The sequence below is a fragment of the Trichoplusia ni genome, chromosome 15 (genome assembly GCF_003590095.1).
Source record: "Trichoplusia ni isolate ovarian cell line Hi5 chromosome 15, tn1, whole genome shotgun sequence".
In the NCBI taxonomy this organism is placed as follows: Eukaryota; Metazoa; Arthropoda; class Insecta; order Lepidoptera; family Noctuidae; genus Trichoplusia; species Trichoplusia ni.
In genome coordinates this window covers 9,441,683-9,462,817 of record NC_039492.1, presented here as the reverse complement: position 1 = coordinate 9,462,817, position 21,135 = coordinate 9,441,683, and the positions used below count along the sequence as shown (strand labels likewise).

The following is a 21,135-nucleotide window of genomic DNA, read 5'->3' as shown; positions in this document are numbered from 1 at the left end:
ACAATATGGCTTCGATCGCACTTAATTATTTATGGGTTCAGAGAAACTAAGATTTATTATACATAGGAAGTAAATTAACAGACTTGATGGATGTACTAACACTGCTTTCATTATTATGCTTAGTGTCATAACCGTAAAGCGATTATGTTTTCATAGAATTGTGGTTTCATACATTGAATATAATGTTCATCTTAGTGAGTGTATGTTGGAAATGACTGGTTCTTCCGTGTGTTTGGTTAATTTCATAACTCAAAGATCAACAAGAGATTTTAACCTGTTTACTTTTACAGTGGGCACTTTTATCCCTATATTTGCCTCACACTTAACATGACGTAACAGTGTCTTATTACCGTTTGGTCTTATTTGTTTAACGACCAGTCCATTTCTATTTTGGGAGTAGTGACCACTTCATTTCTTTTTTTGGAATGCGTATCTAGCTATACTTGTTCTGTGAGTACAAACAAAATTTTTGGGAACGCTTTCCGACAACATTTACGTCTATACAAGATAAATGGTATGTTATATTAAGAATTATGGACTTTTAAAAAGGTGATTGTTCTATTTTATATATCGCTTTCCCTTCAAAGAACTTTGGACAAAGAAAAGAAAAAGAATGTCGTTTATTAAAATCAGGGCATCCGTGTTTCATAGAAGTACCTGTTCGGTACTGTCGCGATCTATTTCAGCTTTTAGCGGTGATTTGTTGCAAAACATTAGATGTAACAGATGTGCAAGCTCATTGTTCCTAAGAACATACTTGACCTACTTGAATTACGTTTTATCTTTGACTGCCTGAAGATTTATTATACACTTAACGGTGATGTGTTGGGTTTTATGTTTATGCATCTGTTCGATTCGATGATCGGTTTTGCTATCGTCTTTATGTGAATATAGGTCAGTAACCTGCTGTTGTAATTCGTTGCTATCCCATATTATAGTTCATACATCCCAAATAGATTCTATTTCGTGATTCTCTACTATATTTAGGCAAGAATTAGACGTAATACGATCTGAAATCACGCTTATCACAATTGCATTATCAAAATTGTCTCAGTACTACAGTTACGACATTGTTTATTGCTTTATAAAAATTCGTCGCACGGTTCAAATACGTACCCATTCTATAGATTAATTTGTGGTCTGGAAAATGTAATAAAGTCGTTTGACTTACTGAATAGCCTTGACTCCTCTGAATTCGGATTTTGCATATTAATGTTAAATATAAATAAAGAAAGTTTGAATTTATTATTAGTATTAAAACTATCGAGCCTAATTCGAAGGTTATGAATGAGGCATACTTGAAGTAGGGTAGGAGAAAATTTCATAAGTAAATGTAAATAAATAAACAATGATGGCAACACTACACTGCTGTCATTAATGGTAAAAAACATCTTAATTTTTTAACGTATCAATGACGTCTCCGCTAGTAGGTACAAATGGGTCTATGGGTCATACGACGTAGATTTATTAATATTAAATTCAAACTCACAATTCAGAAAGCATATTTAGTTGTGTAAGCAATACACACAAAATTTTACATCAAACCAAACAAACTTTTACGACAGTCGTTCAAAATATTAACTATGCTGTGATCCAGTTTGTACAAATGTATTCCGTTCTACAGTAATAAATTAATTTCGAAGTGATTTAGTGAATATGTTCGAAGAGGCAGTCGTATGACGCAAGGATGACGGATGCGGATTTACCTTGTGTTATGTATTAAGCCGATATGTGATATATTACATGTTACTGGGCGACGTTCACTTGTTTGCACATGGTTATGTTGGGGCCTACTGGCAGTTCTTCTCGGGTTCTAGTCGGCAGTCGCACTACAAGGCGTAATTTGTATTACTTATATGTCATCAAATTAACATTTTTCTGGTTATATTTATTGTGGCGTTTGTTTTCCTCAGATGACCCAAAATACAAAACTCAGAACTACCTAAGCATTGCGCAAATAGTGTTTTATTAAATAAAGTTCAGTGTGTTCAGTTGTGAGCATCTATAAAAAATGCGTCATCGTTTTGTTACAAAGTCTGGTAAGAATAAAACATCTATAGACATGGCAATAAACAATTTGCAAGTAAAAACCGCAATAACTTTCGACTAGATTACAATTAGACCTTAACTAAAAGCTGGTCACTAGGGTGAACCGTTCCGAATCGAGTCTATAAACATTATGGCAAGTCTACCTGTACTTGACATGAGCTGTTTCACCATACATGGCTGGCCCGCACTGTACTTCCTACCCATTTCGCAAGGAAGCAACTGTGCCAGTCGGCCGGCTCGCTTCCGGCAATCAAACAACGAACCTTATCACAAACGTGCAAGTATCAGAATTCCTTGTACGTTATTGCTGTATGTACGCATTTTATGTTAGACAATGCCCATTTTTGGTAATAAAACGATTATGCTTGGCGTTTCGTGGTAAACGATAATAAATGTACGGTAGCTGTTACTTTGTTATTAAGTTGTAAATTGTGAGTTTTATAATAGTGCTGCAGTATTGTATGCTTTTATGCAATTATGGCGATTGTTATTTATGTTTCTTAATGGTGTGTGAGATAACGGTAGCAGTATTGTTAATTAGAGGCGTAGAGACAAGCTGGCTGGTTAAATTTTGTTGGTATGAGTGAAAAACATATTTCTCTTGCGATGGTTTTTTTTTAAATAAGCGCTCACTTATGTTAACGAGTGTCCCGTTCTGCTGACTAAAATAAACTGGTCGTAGCTGAAGTTCTATTTTTAACTATTCATGATGTCATGATAGTACTGATCTGAGTTAGGCGTGATTGTAATAATACCTCCCAAGAGCTGTTTGGTGAACGAAGCTATTTAAGAATGTCAAAATCGCATAAATTGTAATCTGCAAATTTCCAATTTTGATTGTTTATAACTTAACTATTAGGTAACTTGCGGAGCCTTTGACGTAATCACAAGTGAAGCATTCTCTAATTTATTAATCTATCAATTATAAACGTTTTATAATATCACCATGGCAACGTGACAATTATGCGTTTTCTACCATGATAAGTATTTTAATTTAGATATTTCATTGTGGAAATGAGATAGAACACTATTCTGAATGGCGCTTTAGAGTGATAGTCTTTTTTTATTTATAATTTCACAGTATAGAGCTGCTGGTCGTTAGCGGTTGGAGCCAAACTAGCGTAAATAACTTTCCATGGAAAGCTTGGCTACGCATCAGTGCCACGAAACGTGATGGAAAACACTAAATAGAGGGGACATTGATTTCAAATGTTAAAGCTTATTTAGAAGCGAATTATCGTGTGAGATGCAATACATTACCGGCAATGATCTATCACTTTTGCTACAAGAACTATGAGACTCGGCAATGTATTGCAACTTGCCTAATTTCTCGTCTTGTCTCAATAAGTCTTTAGTTTATTGTCAATTTGAAGTTGTACTAAGCAATTATGAACACAATATGACGATGAAATATTAACATTTGTATATCTATTTATGGTGTTTGTGCACATGAATTGCCACATAAGGCAAAATATACTTAAAATATAGACATTTAATGAACAGAAACGTGTTTTTCTCACATTCGACATTTACAGATAAGTTTTTATGATTTTAATCGTCTTTCATACTATTTATTTTGTGTCTAGTGTCAAATTTTTTAGTATTCTTTTTATGACTAATTGTGGCCTTTGCAAGGCGTACATTGCGAGATCGCTCGGTAACGGTATCATAATAAAATGATCATTGAAAGCAATGAACATGTGCAGGAAGTTTCTGTCACTATTTGAATCAAGCTTCATTAAGGCTTGATAATCTTGATATAGATGCACGATTTTCGTTACAAAATATATTATTAGTAGTAAGGACATTATTACTAAATGTTATTTAGTAACTTTTGCTTGTAGCTGTAACATTTTTTATGTTGAATCATCGTAAAAAAGCGATTTCAGTAGATTTAATCATTTAATACATCCGGTTAGGTAATTAATCTTCGCACATTTCATCACTATTAATAAATATAGCTTGGTAAGCAATTTTTATGTCACACTCTTGTAATTACGCTCATGATTTTACTAAACTATTTATTTAAGAGTTTACACACATACGAGGTAAAAACTATAAATATAATATATAAACAACATAATATATTGTAACAATTGTGACAAAGAAGGTGCTTCACATCATTGCATTAAAAAATAGTACTCAAAAGTTCAAAACATAACAAACCATTTCTTTGAGTATCACTAAGGCTACGACATATTTTTTTTTGTGTAAAAACAACGTTTTTCTTATGTATTTCGATGTAAAAAAAAAACATTTTCAAAGTGAAATCAAAGTATTCGCAGAAGAAAAAGTCAGTAAGTCATTTAATGCACTGCTACACACGATTTCCCGAGTCAGTCGCTCACAGTAATTGATGACTTTCTGAACCCGGGACCGTTCAGTGCCATTACGATTATTGATCAATCAGAGACATCGTTGATACAATCGTTTTTATTGACGTGAAATTGGTCACGTAGTTAAGTATTTTTAGACAAGAAGTTATTATTATACTGAGTCCAAGTTTCTTTAGGATTCTGTAGGTAAGCGTAAAATCGGAAACCTATTACTGAGGCACTGCTGTCTGTCTATTCATCTGTATCGTTACCAAGCTGTATCTCATGAAATGTGGCAGCAAGAGAGTTTCGCACATGATTTATTTTTTTATCGCAATAAAAATAAATACTAAAACCAAAAGCAGAGGTTAAGCAACGACGGTTACGGTCATGAATTTGTTGAATAAGTAAGGAATACATTTTTAAACCCCAGAAACCCTGTACCTCAAAATGTTCACATTTATTTTTTAATTAAAATATCTTTGTCTTCAATTCTAGTGAACGTAGTGTTTCCTTGTTACCTACATATTTTAGTGTTTCTATCATTATATTCAATCCTCAATTCAGGACTTCAAAAAACCTCTTTTCTAATCGCTTGCCCCGATCTCGTTACCCTATTTCTATCTCTAATTTCACTGTCATGTCCTTTTCACCTCCCACTAAAATATTTATGCATACATTTCTACCATCAACAACAACACAATATCACCATGTACCCTAGTACCCATATCTACCGTACCTCGAATCCCGTGCAACAACGTAGCGCTTTATAAAATAGTTCCATAACAGCCTGAGCATAATCCCTGTCATCAGGGCCTAACTATACGGTGCAGGAACACAGGATAACGACCTCCACAGGGTCTAAGCAAGTAAATGATGGTATGAGATTGTAAAGCTCATCAGTGCTAGGTTTAAAGTTGGTTCGAACCGGTTTTCGTTGCATGTGAAGTCTTTGAGTATGAATAAGTTCTAGAGCGTCGGTTGATGTGAATGTAAGCGGTCTTAATAATGATATTTGTTTTTTGATTTTATAGCAGATTGCACTTAAAGCTATTGATATGTTGATTTTAAGTTAGCACAGATTTGGGCACTACCTCATCTCTAAATACTTTTATGAGCCTGCTTCCAAGGAAATTTTGCTTGGTTGCTTAAATAAACCTATTAAAACAACAAAGTGCTTAAATTTAAAGTTTTTTAAAAGCATTTACGTCTGCGAGCATTGATTTTTATGACTTTTTCTTGCAACATATTTCGAAATGAAGATAAAAATGCTTTTGCGTGTTTAAAAACGAAATAATAGTGCTTGGTGCTATCGAAAAACATCGTTAAACTTAATAAACACATTCTCGACCAACTGTACACGACCTTCAGGAACAAAAGAGAGGACAAATATAAAAATTAGTAACTTTCAAAGATCCTTAGCGGCTTTAATTAGAAGCGAATTGCCATGCACTTTGTTTTCGAATTAAAATAAATGTGGCAAGTCTAGATAATATGATCATTATTTGTTCACAATTCTTAATATTTAAATTTAAATAAAATAGTGACCTTTCTTAAATAAATAAAAGCGCTCTATAACTATTCAACATCTTCATACACAAACCAACCATCTAAGATATACTCTAATATGTTGCGTTACATTTAAACGGATCCAATCAAGAAAGTCATTAAAATCGGAAACGAGTCGGACCACATGTGAGTCCAACATAACACACTATACGACATGTGGTTGTGTTTAACTATGGAAATTTATATTCAAACTTACTAGATAACAGTATTAGCCAATGGTAGAAAATATTTTATAGATTTTAGATACCGACAAACAAGCCAACTTTGCCAATCAAGGTATCTTTGCCCTAAAAGCAATTTATAAGCAAATCCTCTAATGTAAGAAACAATTTTAGTTTTATGGCAATATTTATTATTTGGGTAGAAAGTTGATTATAAATGTTACCATAAAACTAAAATTGTTTCTTACATTAGAGGATTTGCTTATAAATTGCTTTTAGGGCAAAGCTACCTTGATTGGCAAAGTTGGCTTGTTTTTCTATATAAAATTTTGTTTTATTTCTATTTAAGGATTTTTAAAGATAAGGGAATTAAATATTCAGTCAGTGTCGTTAAGCTATCCTAAGATTAATTTAATTGCATAAAGATAAAGACTATTCAAAGCCGATGACTCATATTTCTGTTTAATTAATTATCTCTTGATTCACTGTTGAATAAAATAAGAGGTATTAAAAAAATAGCCATTTGCAGATTAATGATCATGAACTCATATAAAAAAAACTGATTTTTGTCAAACTTGTCCAAGAACACCCAAATAATAATATTCTCATTTTGTATAAAACAAACTAAATTGAAATCGCTTAATCCGTTCGGGAGCTATGCCAGACACAGACACGACAAACTTATAACGACACTCTTTTTTGGGTCGCATTTTAAAGAAAATAAATCACTCGTTGTTTTAAGCGTGTTACAATTTGTATAACAAAGGTACAATTATAATTAACGTCTCAGAAATCCTACTTTATTCCGACTTTATTGTCATACAAGATTTAATTATTATTCCAAATCATATTAGTTTATGTACTGACCTGTGTCTAACCCTGGTGTTGATGTGTCGCACCTCGCGGCCGCCGCTGCTCTCGCCGTCGCTGCCCGAGCCCGGCACCTCCATCGTGTGCGTCGACATGGACTTGCTTACCTACGACACAAGATAACAGGAGTTATAGTAGAATTCATAAAGTTATAGACGGATAGACTCTCAGAAAATTAAGTATGACTCGAAACAAAAATAGCACAATTTCTGACAGCGGGCTTTGGCGGCTTAACCGTTTTACATCAAAGGCTTTTTTTCCTAAGTATGTTGGGGTCGGCTTTCAGTCTAATCGGATGCAGCTAAGTACCGGTGTTTATACTGAGCGACTGCCTATCTGTCCTCCTCAACCCAGTAACCAACCTGGGTAACACGATACCCCTTAATCAGACTTTCTAGACAACAGCGCCAGACTCACAACCCAGCCAGAGCACAAAATTTAACTCGCGGACTCGAGCCCATTTACTTTTACTAACGATGATAATACTCAACAATTGGAAATTATTTGAAAATCGTTTAGTAATTTTTGAGGGCAAAGAGTTTTGGTGTTTATTAGAACGCACGGATGAAAGACAAAAAGAGACCATGTAATTCTATGTGCAATGGACGTCTTTCAGATCGATCAACGCATGCTTTTTATGATGTTCAAAAAAGCTAAGCCAGAGTGATATTTATATGTAACACTACTTACCGGTGGAATGTACTTTCTGACAGCGGCAGCAAGCTCATCGATACTCTTCTTCGCCTCTAAACCGAAGAACTTATTCTTGGCAGCTTGGTTCAAGGCAGAAATCTTCATAATCGTCGGCGGGGGCTCCTGGGGCGACGGCGGGACCTTTTCTGCCGGCCTCCTCAACTTGCCCAGTTGAATAGGTTCATCGATTTTCTTTACGAATCTCCTATACCTTGTTTGGTCATCCTCCTTTTTGGCCTCCTCAGAAGGTTTCCTCCCAAGTTTCCCGAGCATTGGGATTTTGACGTCTGGGTTCTTCGCTTGAGTAAGACGCTCCTTCAATTCATTGGCGCCTGGTAGTTTCACGCTCGGGAATGAAGGTTTGATTGGGAATGGGTCTGGTTGAGTGGTGTGCGAGGTGAGGTCAGGCTCCGTGCGGGATCCCATCAGCTTGTTGAGCTTCCGCTGGAACCTCCGAGGCTTGGGGTCTGGCAGAGGCAGTTCATCCGAGCTGTCGGAGGAGGAACAGCTCTTTTCTGATGATGACACGCTGGAAGCCGATGCGGATTCTTCATCTGAAGAGCTATCGATGCCTTCATCTTTCAGGCCCTGTAAACAACAAAACGAATTTGTTACATCATTTTGCTGTCATAAAATCTGTCAAGCAGTCACTGTAGTGTGTCTTATTAGATAACAACATCTCAAATCATTATATAACACATGTGATTTCAAAACGTTACGGAACACCAATCAAAACCCTTTCAAGCTCAAATGTATTTATAATCATCCGTCATACGTTTCCTAACAGCGTAATTTTCTTGCAAGTCACACTAATGTCAAACAGTTTATACAGAGACCTTTACCTTGTTAGTTGGCTCATTACCTATATTGTATTCAGTAGAGTCAGCAATAAAAATACAAGTGACAATGTACATTTTTCAAGTGTCATGTAGGAATTGGTGTTCAGCATGCTTCATTATACTAAATGGTGATGATTTTGTAACCTTACGGCGAAATGACAGCTCATTGTATATGATGGTGTACATTCTTGAGTTAACCGACTTATATTGCTGACTGTACTATACACGGTCGGCCAAAATACTGATCTTTGCATAGTTCATAGCTACTTTACAACCGAGCTATTTTTATAGACCATTACTAATGTACTATGATCTATTTTTGACTTCATAGACAGGTTTGAGTCATGTATGTTTTATCACTTTAATGGGTTTTAGATGATATGGTTTGGATATAAATATGATATGTTGCATATACTTTAATTATTAATTTATATTGAAATACATGTAGTATGTATTAAGGGAAACATTTCACTTTACAATTTGATATCGCAACTAATAAAACTTCCGCGTTTTTTGATCTAACACCGGACGTAAAGAAAACATATACAGAGAGCATATTTATGATGCTTAAACAATATTTCACTGCACCCTAATAACTAACATTGGAGTTTGGCTACATGGTCCAGAGATTCCCTTCAGCGGGATTTATATATATTAACAATAAAACAAATCACTGTCACGTATAAAACTTCCGAAACGCGACGAGACGCTGATTCATTGCTCTGCATGCCAACTTGCTATGGAGACACCATTATTTTTAGGTTCTGACAACAAAGTGTTATTATAGTAACAGGCAGTTTTTTTAAAGCCAAATTAAAAACAGCACTTTTGTGTCGGTACATACAGACAGTTTATGATAACTTTTAAGCCAGAATCAGTTAGGGCAGTTAACCGAAATCAAATTCAGGAATTTTGTATTTTTGTTTCACTTGAAAGACTCTCACGTAGTTCTTACAAATTAAAAGCATAACTCTTATATCAGCTTCAAACGAGCCCGACGACGAAGCTTTAGTTTTATAAATGACTTGAATATTTAATAACACCACCGATAGTCTTCAGTCTCTAGCCGACTATAGTTGCCAATAGTCACTAGTAGGGTATAATAGAATACTTGCATTGCAAAATTACTTTTATTCATTTTCTTTTCTTTTTAAGCGTCTCCTGTATTACCGAATTTAATCCTTGTCGAGGGAGGTTTCGTAATCATTAAGACACACGCACAAGACCATCCAGTCTCCGGATAAGTGGTGGATCACACATGCTTGTCCTAAGCGGGGATCGACCCCGCGACAGGTCTTGCTCAGTGAGTTTGTCGTAATAACCTGCATCACTCCGTTATTCGTGCAGTTAATATATGGTGTCATATTGTATTAAACACTAACCTCGGAACTTTCTCCTTTAGCCAATGTCTTAGGTCTGGGCGGCACGACAGTTGACCCAGACTTGAGGATCCCGCGCACTTCGGGTGTGATCATCCTTTGAGCTCGCTCCGAAGGTGAGTCATCATCGAGGTCTGCAACACAAGGAATATATTAATATATGCCTTAGTTATAATGCGCCCCATATTTACAAAGCGTAGCTAGAAACCAGTCATATACAGGGTAAGTTAATACTGAGAAGTATGCGATTAATCGATTCAATTATCGATTAGGAGGAATTATTAATACAAACTGTTTTTTTTATATTTTGGTATCTAGACTAGTCCGACGTTGTTTTTTTACTCGTATCAAAGCTTTATCGTGTTTTAAAAGTATTCAAATTTATAGGAGTTAACTAATCCTGTATATATTTATTAGTAAAGCTCAAGATTTGCAGCGAGAGACGGACGGATGTTTTTTATATTTTTCAACCTTGACAGATGATATTACTAACAAGTCTTAAATTTTGTTCTATTTTGCATTTTGACTTAGTTTTGAGGATAATTCAACGCTTAAATAAGCCTGCCCCCTTTAATTTGTCTTTCAAGTCAACGAAAACACCACAATAATGCAACAATATCTTAGTCACACTACCTGAACTTTTTTGTTTGTCACAATAGTTTTCGTAAATGCTCTACATCAAAGAAAATCATACAAAAAAGTCACAACAATATAATTGCCGTAACATTATACAATAACTAAAATAGCAAGTCATCGCGTCCCGTCCTCGCCTACGTATCTGTGTCGCGACCTTAGGAGGCGACCTCATGGTTCAGACATCACCATGACTCCAGCTACTATTTGAACACCATCGTTTCAAACGTGCTTTACACATTTATATAAAACTGATGACTAACACTGAACAAGCAGATGACTAACTGGATTATTGAGCTCGAAATAAAAACTACGGTCTGTTAAAGATTATGATTTATGTCAATATCTCGAAGTGACGGCAACGGTACACGCTCCACGGCGCATGCGCTTCGTATAATTGTTACTCAAGCCTCATAATGTTACGTTCTTCCGACTAAAACATTCTGCAACACCAGCAATCACTTAATGGATTATTATGAGTCGACCATACGGTTAAATTATTCAAATTCTACACAACATCAATCCTAATGAAATTAAATGTTAAAGAAATATAGAATAGAACGTGCATATAAATCGTGCAAGAATTAAAACTAGACAGCATGCGCAAATAACCAAGACTCACCGACTACGTTGTTACAACGATAGATTAGTACCAATCAAACCCAGAGAAGCGAACTGTTCAAGCAAACGACAAATCAAACTCATAATAAAGAACAAATCAGACCTAAGCTCCTAAATTTGGCATTCTGCCTCATAATATACTCTAAAGACGTGTTCTTTGCGCTGGCCGAACGGAACAGTTCCATTTTCAATTGAAAATCATTATTACGCGGTACGTCGTCGTGCGTCAGCGACTTGGTGAGCCTCTCGTTGTGTTCCATGGCCTCGTGCAGCTGGCTGGCCAGCACGGGCATGGTGCGCAGGCGGGCGCCGCGCGCGCGGGGCTCGCCCGGCCCGCCGGCCCCGCCCGGCCCGCCCGCGCGCGGCGGCCCCGACACCGGCGGCTTGTGCGTCAGCTTCGAGTTGAACATTTTCATTTTCTCCGAGAGGGACATCTTCGCCGGATCGTCTTCGTCTAACTTAGCTGCCACCGGTGAGTGTGTGCGTATTTACATAACATTGTGCAGTTGTGTGTTTACGATAGAGCCCGGGACATACACATAGTAGAGTAGTCGAGGACATGCAAAAAAGAAACAAAAGCCGACGATACATAAGATAGAAAGCGTAATTTCGAATTGAATGCAAATTTACATGCCTTTTACGTTACCATTGGAAATCTAATAAATTCAAAATAAATTTATATCGAAAATTAAACGAACAAAAAAAAAACTTGGATAATAAAATAAATTGTATGCTTTATTTGAATAGGAAGCTTACCATCTTCATCCCTGTCCAACACGTTAGCGGTGCTCTTGGACTGAGCAAGAGAAGAGAACGCCTGCTCGATGGTGGGCTCGCTCGGGCTGACCTCAGGAGCCGGGAAGGATATAGGCTGGCTCTTGAACCTGTCCGCCACTGATGTTCCCTCCTTCAGTTTGGAGCGACTGTGACGAAGCAGAGGTTTTGGAGTGCCTGGAACGATAGTCAAAGATTTATTAGTGTTATAAAATTTAGGTTTGGCTTTGATCGACATTTCTGGAACAGATTTCCAGTGACTCATCGTTTTCCTGGTTTCAAGGCTTTTTCCGTCACAACATATGTTGTAATTATACGCGGGGTAAGAAATATTAAATTTAATGACCTTTAGCCTGTTGTTGCAGCTGCTGCCACATGCTGGCTCGAGCGACCACACTGTTACTCTTCACGAGTCCCAGTGCGAAGCCGCTGTTTTCCCTTCCCTCGTCGTCGCTGCCGGGGTCCTCTGGACTACGCATAGCCTCGGTCTCGGTGGATTTCCGTTCGCGATCCATGTTGAGAAGACCACGTTCGATAGACGAAGAAGACCACTCGTTGCTGCTACTGTTTGTAGCGTGATTCTCCCTTATCTCTTGACTTTCAATCAAGCCGAGCTCTTCACCTGGAATTTGAGATATAATAAAACATGAATAATAGAAACTGATCAATCGAAATATTAAATTATTGCCAGGTTTTTATGCAAGTTAATTTCAACATCTAGCTGAATAAAAAATGGTTACAAACGGTTCGATAAGCGATTAATCCACCTTTGACTAATGCAATGTCGTTTTGACAAAGAACACGTGCATTACATTGACCCAAATAAGAGGGCCGAGAGACATCTGCAAGGTTATACCGTGTTTATTTTCAAAACCGACCTAATGCGAATAGCGGCGCATTCGGTAAATCTAATTTTACCAAACAGAACGTAAACAAACCGCAAGTTAACGCCGGCTGCGCCGGACACAACTGATCTACATGTAGTTTATGACACTGACAGTTGTGACTACTGGACGCACTAAATAAGCCTAATGATGTTTGAAAATTATGGCACGCTGCAAGCTTGATTCGATAAAAATAAGTTTACGAGTTTAATAAAGAAACCGTTTGCCGAACGTCATTAGATTTTTTTGTATCACACTCACCGGAATGTGGACCTGAGTCTCTGGAGGAGGCACGATTATACACACCGCTATCACAAGACACATTTAAACTCCAGTTGTCAGCCTCGGCTTGCTGCCTCTCGTCTTCTTCCAAGGCGCGACTGTCCTCGTCCAAGGCGACGCGTACTTTGTTCACTTCTTGTTCGATTTCGTCTAACGTCGACTGTTTTCTTTCGGCGTTAGCAGCAATGTTTTCAAAGTCTAGAAAAGTTGCTTCGCCATAACTGTCGTCCTTGGTACTACCGCCGTCCGAAAAACAATTTGCAGCAGTAGGGGATTTGGCCGTGTAGGAGCTCACTCCGTATGTCGGTGAATCCAAAGCCTTCGCGAAGTCTGTGAAGGGATCTGTTTCGGGTTCCCCCGGTAGGGGATAAGGGCCCCTGGTAGAGGGAGCAACACCGGACTCGACGGGTTGGCTCGGAAAACTACAGCCCGCGGGGCCGAACGCTTGGAAACGCGCTTGGCCCGGCTCCAAACTGCGAAATGAGAAAAGAAACGTTTTAAAGTAGAACACAGCCGTACATAAGAGAGAGACGGCCGCTGTTTCAGCTCGCCTTCATAAATTTCGATGAATTATGGCGTGAGTGATTGGATCGGCGTCGCCGATCTATCGTTTTAGGGAAGTTTGACACCATCGGCAATATAAGCTAAATATAAATGTCCGATCTTGAATTGAATCCTATCGATCGAAGATCTACCCTAAATGATTTTATTAATTGAAAATTGACAACAGTATTTTAAGATGCTGTTTTGTCGCCATTGCCGCTCTATGTTGTCTTTGGTTATGTCAAATCTGCAGTAAACTTCTAAAATAAAAGTCTAAAATAGCACATTAAATACAGTTTTCAATGGGCTCTAGGTGCCAAACGAGTCTTTATGACACTTTCTCAAACACGTAAGTCCGAGGATCTTAATACAGCAATTCAAAAATGCAATAAGGATTAAATGGGCAGAGCATTAAGGGCGCAAGGAGATGGGAGCACAGTCGGGTCGCTCATAAAACTCTTGATGCGTGCTTTGAAGCACAACAGAGCTCGAAATAGTGTTTGACCCACTAACGACTGGAGCGCTTATTTCCGTCATCAAGACACCGCTCGCTGAATGTAACAGTAGCATGTCGAAGCGATGCTAATTACAACAATATTAATCTATACTCGAATGTGTTTAACAACTGCAGTAGATGAACGCAACAGATTAGGCAACGGAGCAACAGGTCGCATCAACAATCTTATTTGGACTTATTCTTATTATAGTCCAAGAAGACAACGCCAAGTCGGTAAGATGAATAATGCGGTAGCATTTGTTAAGAAGGTTATGCCAAAGCTATAAAAAGATGTTTTGTGAACAAATAATCAAGGAAATATAATAAACACATATACCTTTCTCAGGGAATTACAATATATTTTAATAACAATAGCGCATCTACGTACGTCTTCGTTTTAAATATAATTTCAAAGGATGTTAAAGAATATCACCATACAATAGATGTGAGATAAATTATGCATTAACGTTAAAATATCCCCTTTGAGCACTAAACCCTTACATATTCAAATACAAACTACAAGAATCGATTACATCATGTTAAGGAAATCAAATTTGTTTACAAATCGACTCCGTTAATATTTTATAACTTTTCAAGCATCGACCTAAATTTTGGTAAAAGCGACCGTAGTAGAGACGTGCTAGCGACCCAGTTATTATAAATTATTTAGGTGCATTAACAAATAGGTGACTTACTCATCGGGAGAATACTTCCAGACAAAACGATGCATATTTTTTAAAGCTTTCTCACTTTAGTTTTGAGTTAAGATGAAAAAATGATCGTTTCAATCGTTCACTGATCAAAAATTACGGTAGCTAGTGCATAATTCAAACCGACAACTGAAACTGTTGAATGATGTAAGCCTACTAAAACAAGAAATTAACAACTTCGTGAAGGATTTCATAAAGCAGTTAATTAGGAAAACATCATACAGAATTCTCATTAGGATAAATCTTCAAAGAGTTGAAACTCAATAGAGCTACAGCAAACTACAAACTTTTGTTACTATTTAAATAAAGTCTCCCAAATTGAAACTAAGCTCAGATTAATCTACTGCAATCAGTGAAACATAAATGAGAAAACTCAACACACAATTCTCTTGTTAAAATATCCCCATCATACCTAAATTCATGTCAATGGATTTTATAACTATAATGAAAAATATAGTATAAATGTGATAAAGTAGAAAGAATAGATAGTACTAATATTTACAAGTGAATAAAACCGTGATGACTAACTAAACATCTGGACAACGAAATGAACAGCGTTCGGAACAAAACATTCGGCGGGCAGCCCACGTGTGGCGTGGGCCGCTCACCCATCAAAATAATGGCGGGGAGCCAAGTATTAGACTCGAACTCCGAACACACCGGCCACAGCACAATCACCTTTGCAAATAAAGTCATATCTAAGGACGCCAATTCAATGACAAAGAAAATTCACACAATTAATAAAAATAATATTTAAATATTTCAGTTATTAGTAACAAGTCGGCCAATGCACGGTACTGTGATGTATGAAAGTATGTAAATGATATACAAACAATTAAATGAGCACATTAGTGTGTAGGAAGACTAGGAAGATCTCGAATGTTGCAATGACTTTGAATCAGATGTTTGCTCAAAAACATTCCGAGTTAAAATAGTTTGTGCATATTTACCTGGAAGTAATCGACCGCATCTCTTCCACTGTGATAGGTTGCGTCTTGTAACGCTCCTTATCACGGTTTTTCGCTCTAGATGTTGACGGCTGGTCTCTTGACAATATATCTTTAGTAAGAGCTTGTTCCATGGACTTTATGCGAGAAGCGATCGATGGAAAGGGTTTTGTATTATTATCGTTTTCAGTTTCGTTGTTGTTCGTATGGTTCCAAGGTTCACAGAGTCCGTTTTCACAATTTTCCTCAACCTTTAACCTGCGGTTGTTCAATATTGAGAGTAACTCATCGTTGACATCACACGCGAGGCTTTTCGATCGCGGATTAGACTTGGGTCGGAGATTCCTCCGTCGTAGCACTGCACTAGGATAGCTCTCTTCCGGGTTTGGAGCGGGCGCGAGATTCAAAACTCGTCGCGGTCCAGCCGCCGACAAGTCGCTCGCGTCGCAACTGATATTTGCTACACTAATAATGTTCGCATCGTTGTCCGCGCAAAAAGAGAGCCGTGGGCGCGGGGATTGGCTACGTTCCCTCGTCAAACTCGAACCTCTCTGTTTTAAAATAGGTCTAACTGCAGCTTCACATTCCGATCCGGAGTGGTCAGATGTCCTGGACCGTAGGAGTGAAGGTCTTCGGGAGCTTCGGTCGTCTTCGCTCAAATCGAAACTAGAAGCGTGTCCTTCATCTCCAGATAACTTTTTTGACGACTTTAGGATCGGTTTTTTTGGTAAGTCGAAGTCGAAATCATCATGTTCCATCGACTTCTTTTTGAGTATCGGTCTCGGTGTATCAGACGGAACCACATTTGGGCATGGTCTTTCCTCTGAAAAGCTCTTTTTCTTAAGTATAGGCCTCACAATTTCTTTATCATCTTCTACTATTTCGGCACCACCGGCTGCTGCTAACAATACAGCTTGAGCAATAGAAACATGAGATGAGGCTGTGCTGCTGCTAGAACTAGAATTAGACTTTCGCTTCAATATTCCATGGGGTTCCGGAGAGCTCTGAGACAGGTCATCAGTATGATGCTCTTCTTCTCTACTCATTTTCCTTTTAAGTATACCTTGAATTTGGCCATCAGGTGATCTGTTTCTTACGACGTCCTCTAATGATGATCTCCTGTTTTTCAAAATAGATTTGTTTGTTTCTAAAGAACCATCTTCAGCAAAGGAGACTTCAGGACTACATGATCTCCTGCGAGCTACCTGAGACTCGTCTAAACTTCTTCGTTTCTTCAAAATACCTTGGCGCTGTCTGCTATCAGCTCGACCATTTCGCGGTTCAACAACGCTAGGTGAAAATGTTACAGGCGGTGATGCAATAGTTGGGTTTGTATTATTGTTCGCAGCAGAATCTTCGTGAATAGATTTTCGTTTGAGGATAGACACGGGTGTATGACTACAAGACGTCGACGAAGTATCAAGACGGCGACTTTGACTAGACGTATCATTATTGAGATCAGAAAACATTGCACTTTGCTTTTCAAAATCAATCAGTCTCTGAGCTGCCGTGTCTATATCTCTTAACCTCTCCGTCACTCCCCTGTTGTGTACGGGCCTGTCGTTGATTAGACCATAATTATAAGAGTGATTGTTAAGTTTTATCTCTGATTTCGGTGTGAATAAAGAGTCAAAACGTGGCTCAGGAGCGTCTAAATTTACCTTATTACTAGTTAAGTTATTCGACAATTTGTTAACCCTATCTAATGTCTGTTTAGTCAACGCAGCTAGGCTATCCAGCTCTTGCGAAAGTCTAGAGTTATGTGGTCTAACAGTTTCATGAAGCGTAGACATTTTCGTAGCTTTAGAATTTTCCGATACGCAAGCAATTACATCTGGTTCCGGATTTGCTCGAGAATTACCATTCAAAGCATTTTTAGGCGAAACATTTTTAGAATCATTAGTTTTTTTGGGAGAATTATTTTCTAAACTAGTCAGTCTTTTCTTTGAATAATGATATTTTTCGCTAAGACTTTCACTATCCTTTTGAGCTCGATGTCTTCGATCGATACGATTATTTTCCGTGTCACTCTTGGCTTTATCTGGACTTTTTCGAGTTGGTTTGTTTCTAGGCGATTCAATTTTCGATTTGCTAGATATTGTGTCTCTAGTTACATCTTGTTTGGTCGGCGATGTGGAGGTCCGACTATTTCTGTCTGATGATTTCTTAGAAAGAGGTATGCAACTAGGTTTGGATCCAGATTCAGGACTTCGACGTCTGTCATAAGTCTTTTGTGGAGTGGAGTTTGAAGGCGAAGACTTCAGTGGAGTCGATTTGATTCCGAAAGATAAATTTAAAGTAGTTTTAGGAGATACTTTGGAAGACGGCAGTGAGCTTTCAGTCTTGGGGTGTGGTGCTTCAAGGGGTCGGCGAGTTCTGGGTTTTGCGATGCTTCCTGCAACAAAGAAAATAAATGTGTTAAAAGAAGTTAGGTTATATTATATTACTATACTTAAGTACATTATCACGGTCAACGAGTTTGGACGGATGAGGAAGCTGTTAACCTACACGTGTGTATTGTTCTACAGAGGTTCACTGACTGGTGCGCTTGCGCTGATTCGTGTGTCGGTTCGCGCGATATGGCGGGCGGTGCCATTGTTAGTGTAAGTAGGTAACGCACAGCGCATTGTGTTATGCAGACACTAGCATTATATAAATGTAAGATCTACATATGAGTGAGACAAAGCTAAATTGTAACTGCAACCGAATGATTTTAAATATGACCATGAATAAATAGGCCATGCTCGATAAATGGCGAGTTATAATCATTTAATATCTGCAATATATTTGCCGAGATAAATCAAACGAGACGATATAATATTTATCTATCGTTTCTATGAAGTTTCCGAGATCTAACTACCGTTTTAGATTTCGCAATCGAAGCGTAAATAAGTAATACCGTGTAATTATCTAGAAGTTTCTGAGTGCTTTACAAATAGATTTTACTTTGTGGGTATCACCGCTTACTAAGAAACTGATTTCAAGTCTTTTTGACAAATAAGATTGGAGATGAGTTCTTTGGCTAGGTTAATATACTTAAAATATTGTTGGTGTTGTTTCCATTTTTTGTTCAAAGTCAATTTTTATAACTCCTGCATTTGTAAGCTTCGGGATTGGGATAAATCCGGTAAGCCAACAGGTAATTTCCTATAAAGCCCGGTTCGCCAACCTCCAATCACGTGCAAAACGTCGAAGGCTGCGGTTGATGCGGTTTTGGACATATTCTACGTGAATATTGTCATATCCTTTGTGTGTTTAATTTTTTCGTGTTTGTTTTATAAAATTAAACCTTTGTATTGTAGGTGTTTCGTTAATAAGAGTTAAAGTTACTGTCAACGTGGGTGTAAATAGTATTTTCTGCTTTTCTATAGTAACTTTGACGTAAATTTTTAAAATACATTTATTCTCGCTTTTCTTTGGGAAGAACTTTTCCAAACTTTCCTTCATCCATCACATATTTAAATCTATTTTAATAAACTTTCTGCAAACACCAGGTTTTTTATTCCGGCACATTATATTTCGATTAAATGTACAACGCACGGGATAGAGATGCTAAAATTGGAAAAGTTTTATAGTAGTTTGCGATCAGAGACTAATATAAAGTGGGAGGGTGCTGCTCATTTATTGATCGCCTAACTGAATATGTGCAGTATATTAAACCCTAGTCATGGATAAAGAACCCCGTGGATAACACGTCCAGTTTACGAGATGGCTGTTACATGACGTAACTTTAAATGGAATCATTGCGGAACTTATAAGTTTACTTATCGAAAAAATAAAGTAAAATAAATGTAGTTGAGTTCTATTGGTTATATGTAGGTACGGATTTGTATTTACAAAGTGAAAGTTCAATCCACAATCCAGACAAGAATAAAGTGGTTTTTTTTTTAAGTTACATGTACTTTTTTATTAATTCTAGGACACCACAGGCACCGGTCAAGGAGGACATCGTGAGAACACCTGGAGCATTGCTCAAATCTCCCCCATATGGGAAGAGGCCTGTGTCCAGGACATTTTATTCTATTAAATAAAATAAAATGATTCTCATCAATTAAAATTTCTGAGCTAAATGTTCAGCCAGAAAAAAGCACATAGATATAAAAGAAATGGATAGATTTATTTAATGTAAATCCATCGCATCAAATTTGTGTATAAGGTTGCCGAGTTACATACAAATGATTAAGTATTGAGGTAGAACCTCGCTTACGTACACTCTAGAGAAATATACGATGAATATATCCTTATGCATTTATAAAGGCATAATTTGAACATAAGTGGGTAAAGGTGAGTGTTAAGGGCAGATTAGACGTAAGAGGACAAAATACATAGTATTATATTGCAATATTAAGTCGAGGGTCGTAACGCTGTTTATATTGAATATTATTACGCACTTATACTTTAATAACACATTGGAAATGATTACGTATTTGAACGAGACTACTTACTAACTAGACATTATGAGCTTAAATAATTTAAGTGTGATAACATTATGCTTTATAATACAATATTTTTAAAACCAATCTTATTTCATTTATCAGGACCATAATACACCCCGAAGTATGTGTGTATATTTCGTAATAGACATAATTATGGCTAGCTGTCAGCTTATCTTGGCCGGTCCATTAGTCGTTACCTGATATGTACTTAAAGTTTGACCTACCGTATCGAGTATCCCATAATCTTTGAGTAAAGATTCCGTCATACACCTAGTGGGGTACTTGTCCTACCTGAACTGTGGTGATAATAAAGTCGAATAAGGGTTTTTTGTCATACAGTGGCAGAGAGAAGAATAGGGAAAGAGTTCTTAATAAAAAGGTGGTGAAGCCCAGAATCCCGAAAATATCATCATGACACGAATAGACTTTTATAGGTCGTGCTAGGAAATTAGCACGACTGATGAAAATCCCATAATGAACAGCAGGTACTGTCAAGTTGTTAATAAATAAAGGCTAAAAACGATCATGACTATAAGTAGCTCGTATTGACACCACCATAAGTCACCAGCATTTTACATTGTGCTGACAAAATACGATGCTTGTATATTAGAAACAAAAGAGTTACATAGTGCAAAGAGAACTCTTTGGACTTTGTTTCTCGAAGCAACACAAAGGAGTGATTACAGCTTATCCGGACATTGGCGAGATCAAACCAAAGCTTCGGGCAGGCGAGGTTCCTTTCAAAGTAACATAGAAAGAATTTTATATAAACATAAAACCTTACAGTTATTTTCAATGTATCATTTACAAAACTGGTATAACTAGCCGCAACAGCGACACAAGGATGAAATGATTAATGCAGGAGCCGTTTTTTTTTCAAGTTAATTGTAAATTTACAAACTACAAAATCAATAGGAAAATGGCATAGTATTCT

The 21,135-nt window shown here is 37.4% G+C and overlaps 1 protein-coding gene across 1 annotated transcript in view; it reads right to left on the bottom strand.

Annotated features, from left to right (window-relative positions):
* Window positions 1-18,194, bottom strand: part of LOC113501174 (supervillin-like) — an 87,298-nt gene extending 69,104 nt beyond the window's left edge. Inside the window, exons 1-8 of the mRNA XM_026882234.1 lie at window positions 15,769-18,194; window positions 13,049-13,542; window positions 12,250-12,525; window positions 11,886-12,080; window positions 11,233-11,592; window positions 9,879-10,009; window positions 7,655-8,245; window positions 6,962-7,071 (exon numbers count right to left, since the gene is read on the bottom strand). Of these exons, the coding sequence (XP_026738035.1) occupies window positions 6,962-7,071; window positions 7,655-8,245; window positions 9,879-10,009; window positions 11,233-11,592; window positions 11,886-12,080; window positions 12,250-12,525; window positions 13,049-13,542; window positions 15,769-17,558 (3,947 nt within the window). The 5' untranslated portion in view covers window positions 17,559-18,194. The remainder of the gene's footprint in view (window positions 1-6,961; window positions 7,072-7,654; window positions 8,246-9,878; window positions 10,010-11,232; window positions 11,593-11,885; window positions 12,081-12,249; window positions 12,526-13,048; window positions 13,543-15,768) is intronic.
* Window positions 18,195-21,135: the final 2,941 nt, after the last annotated feature.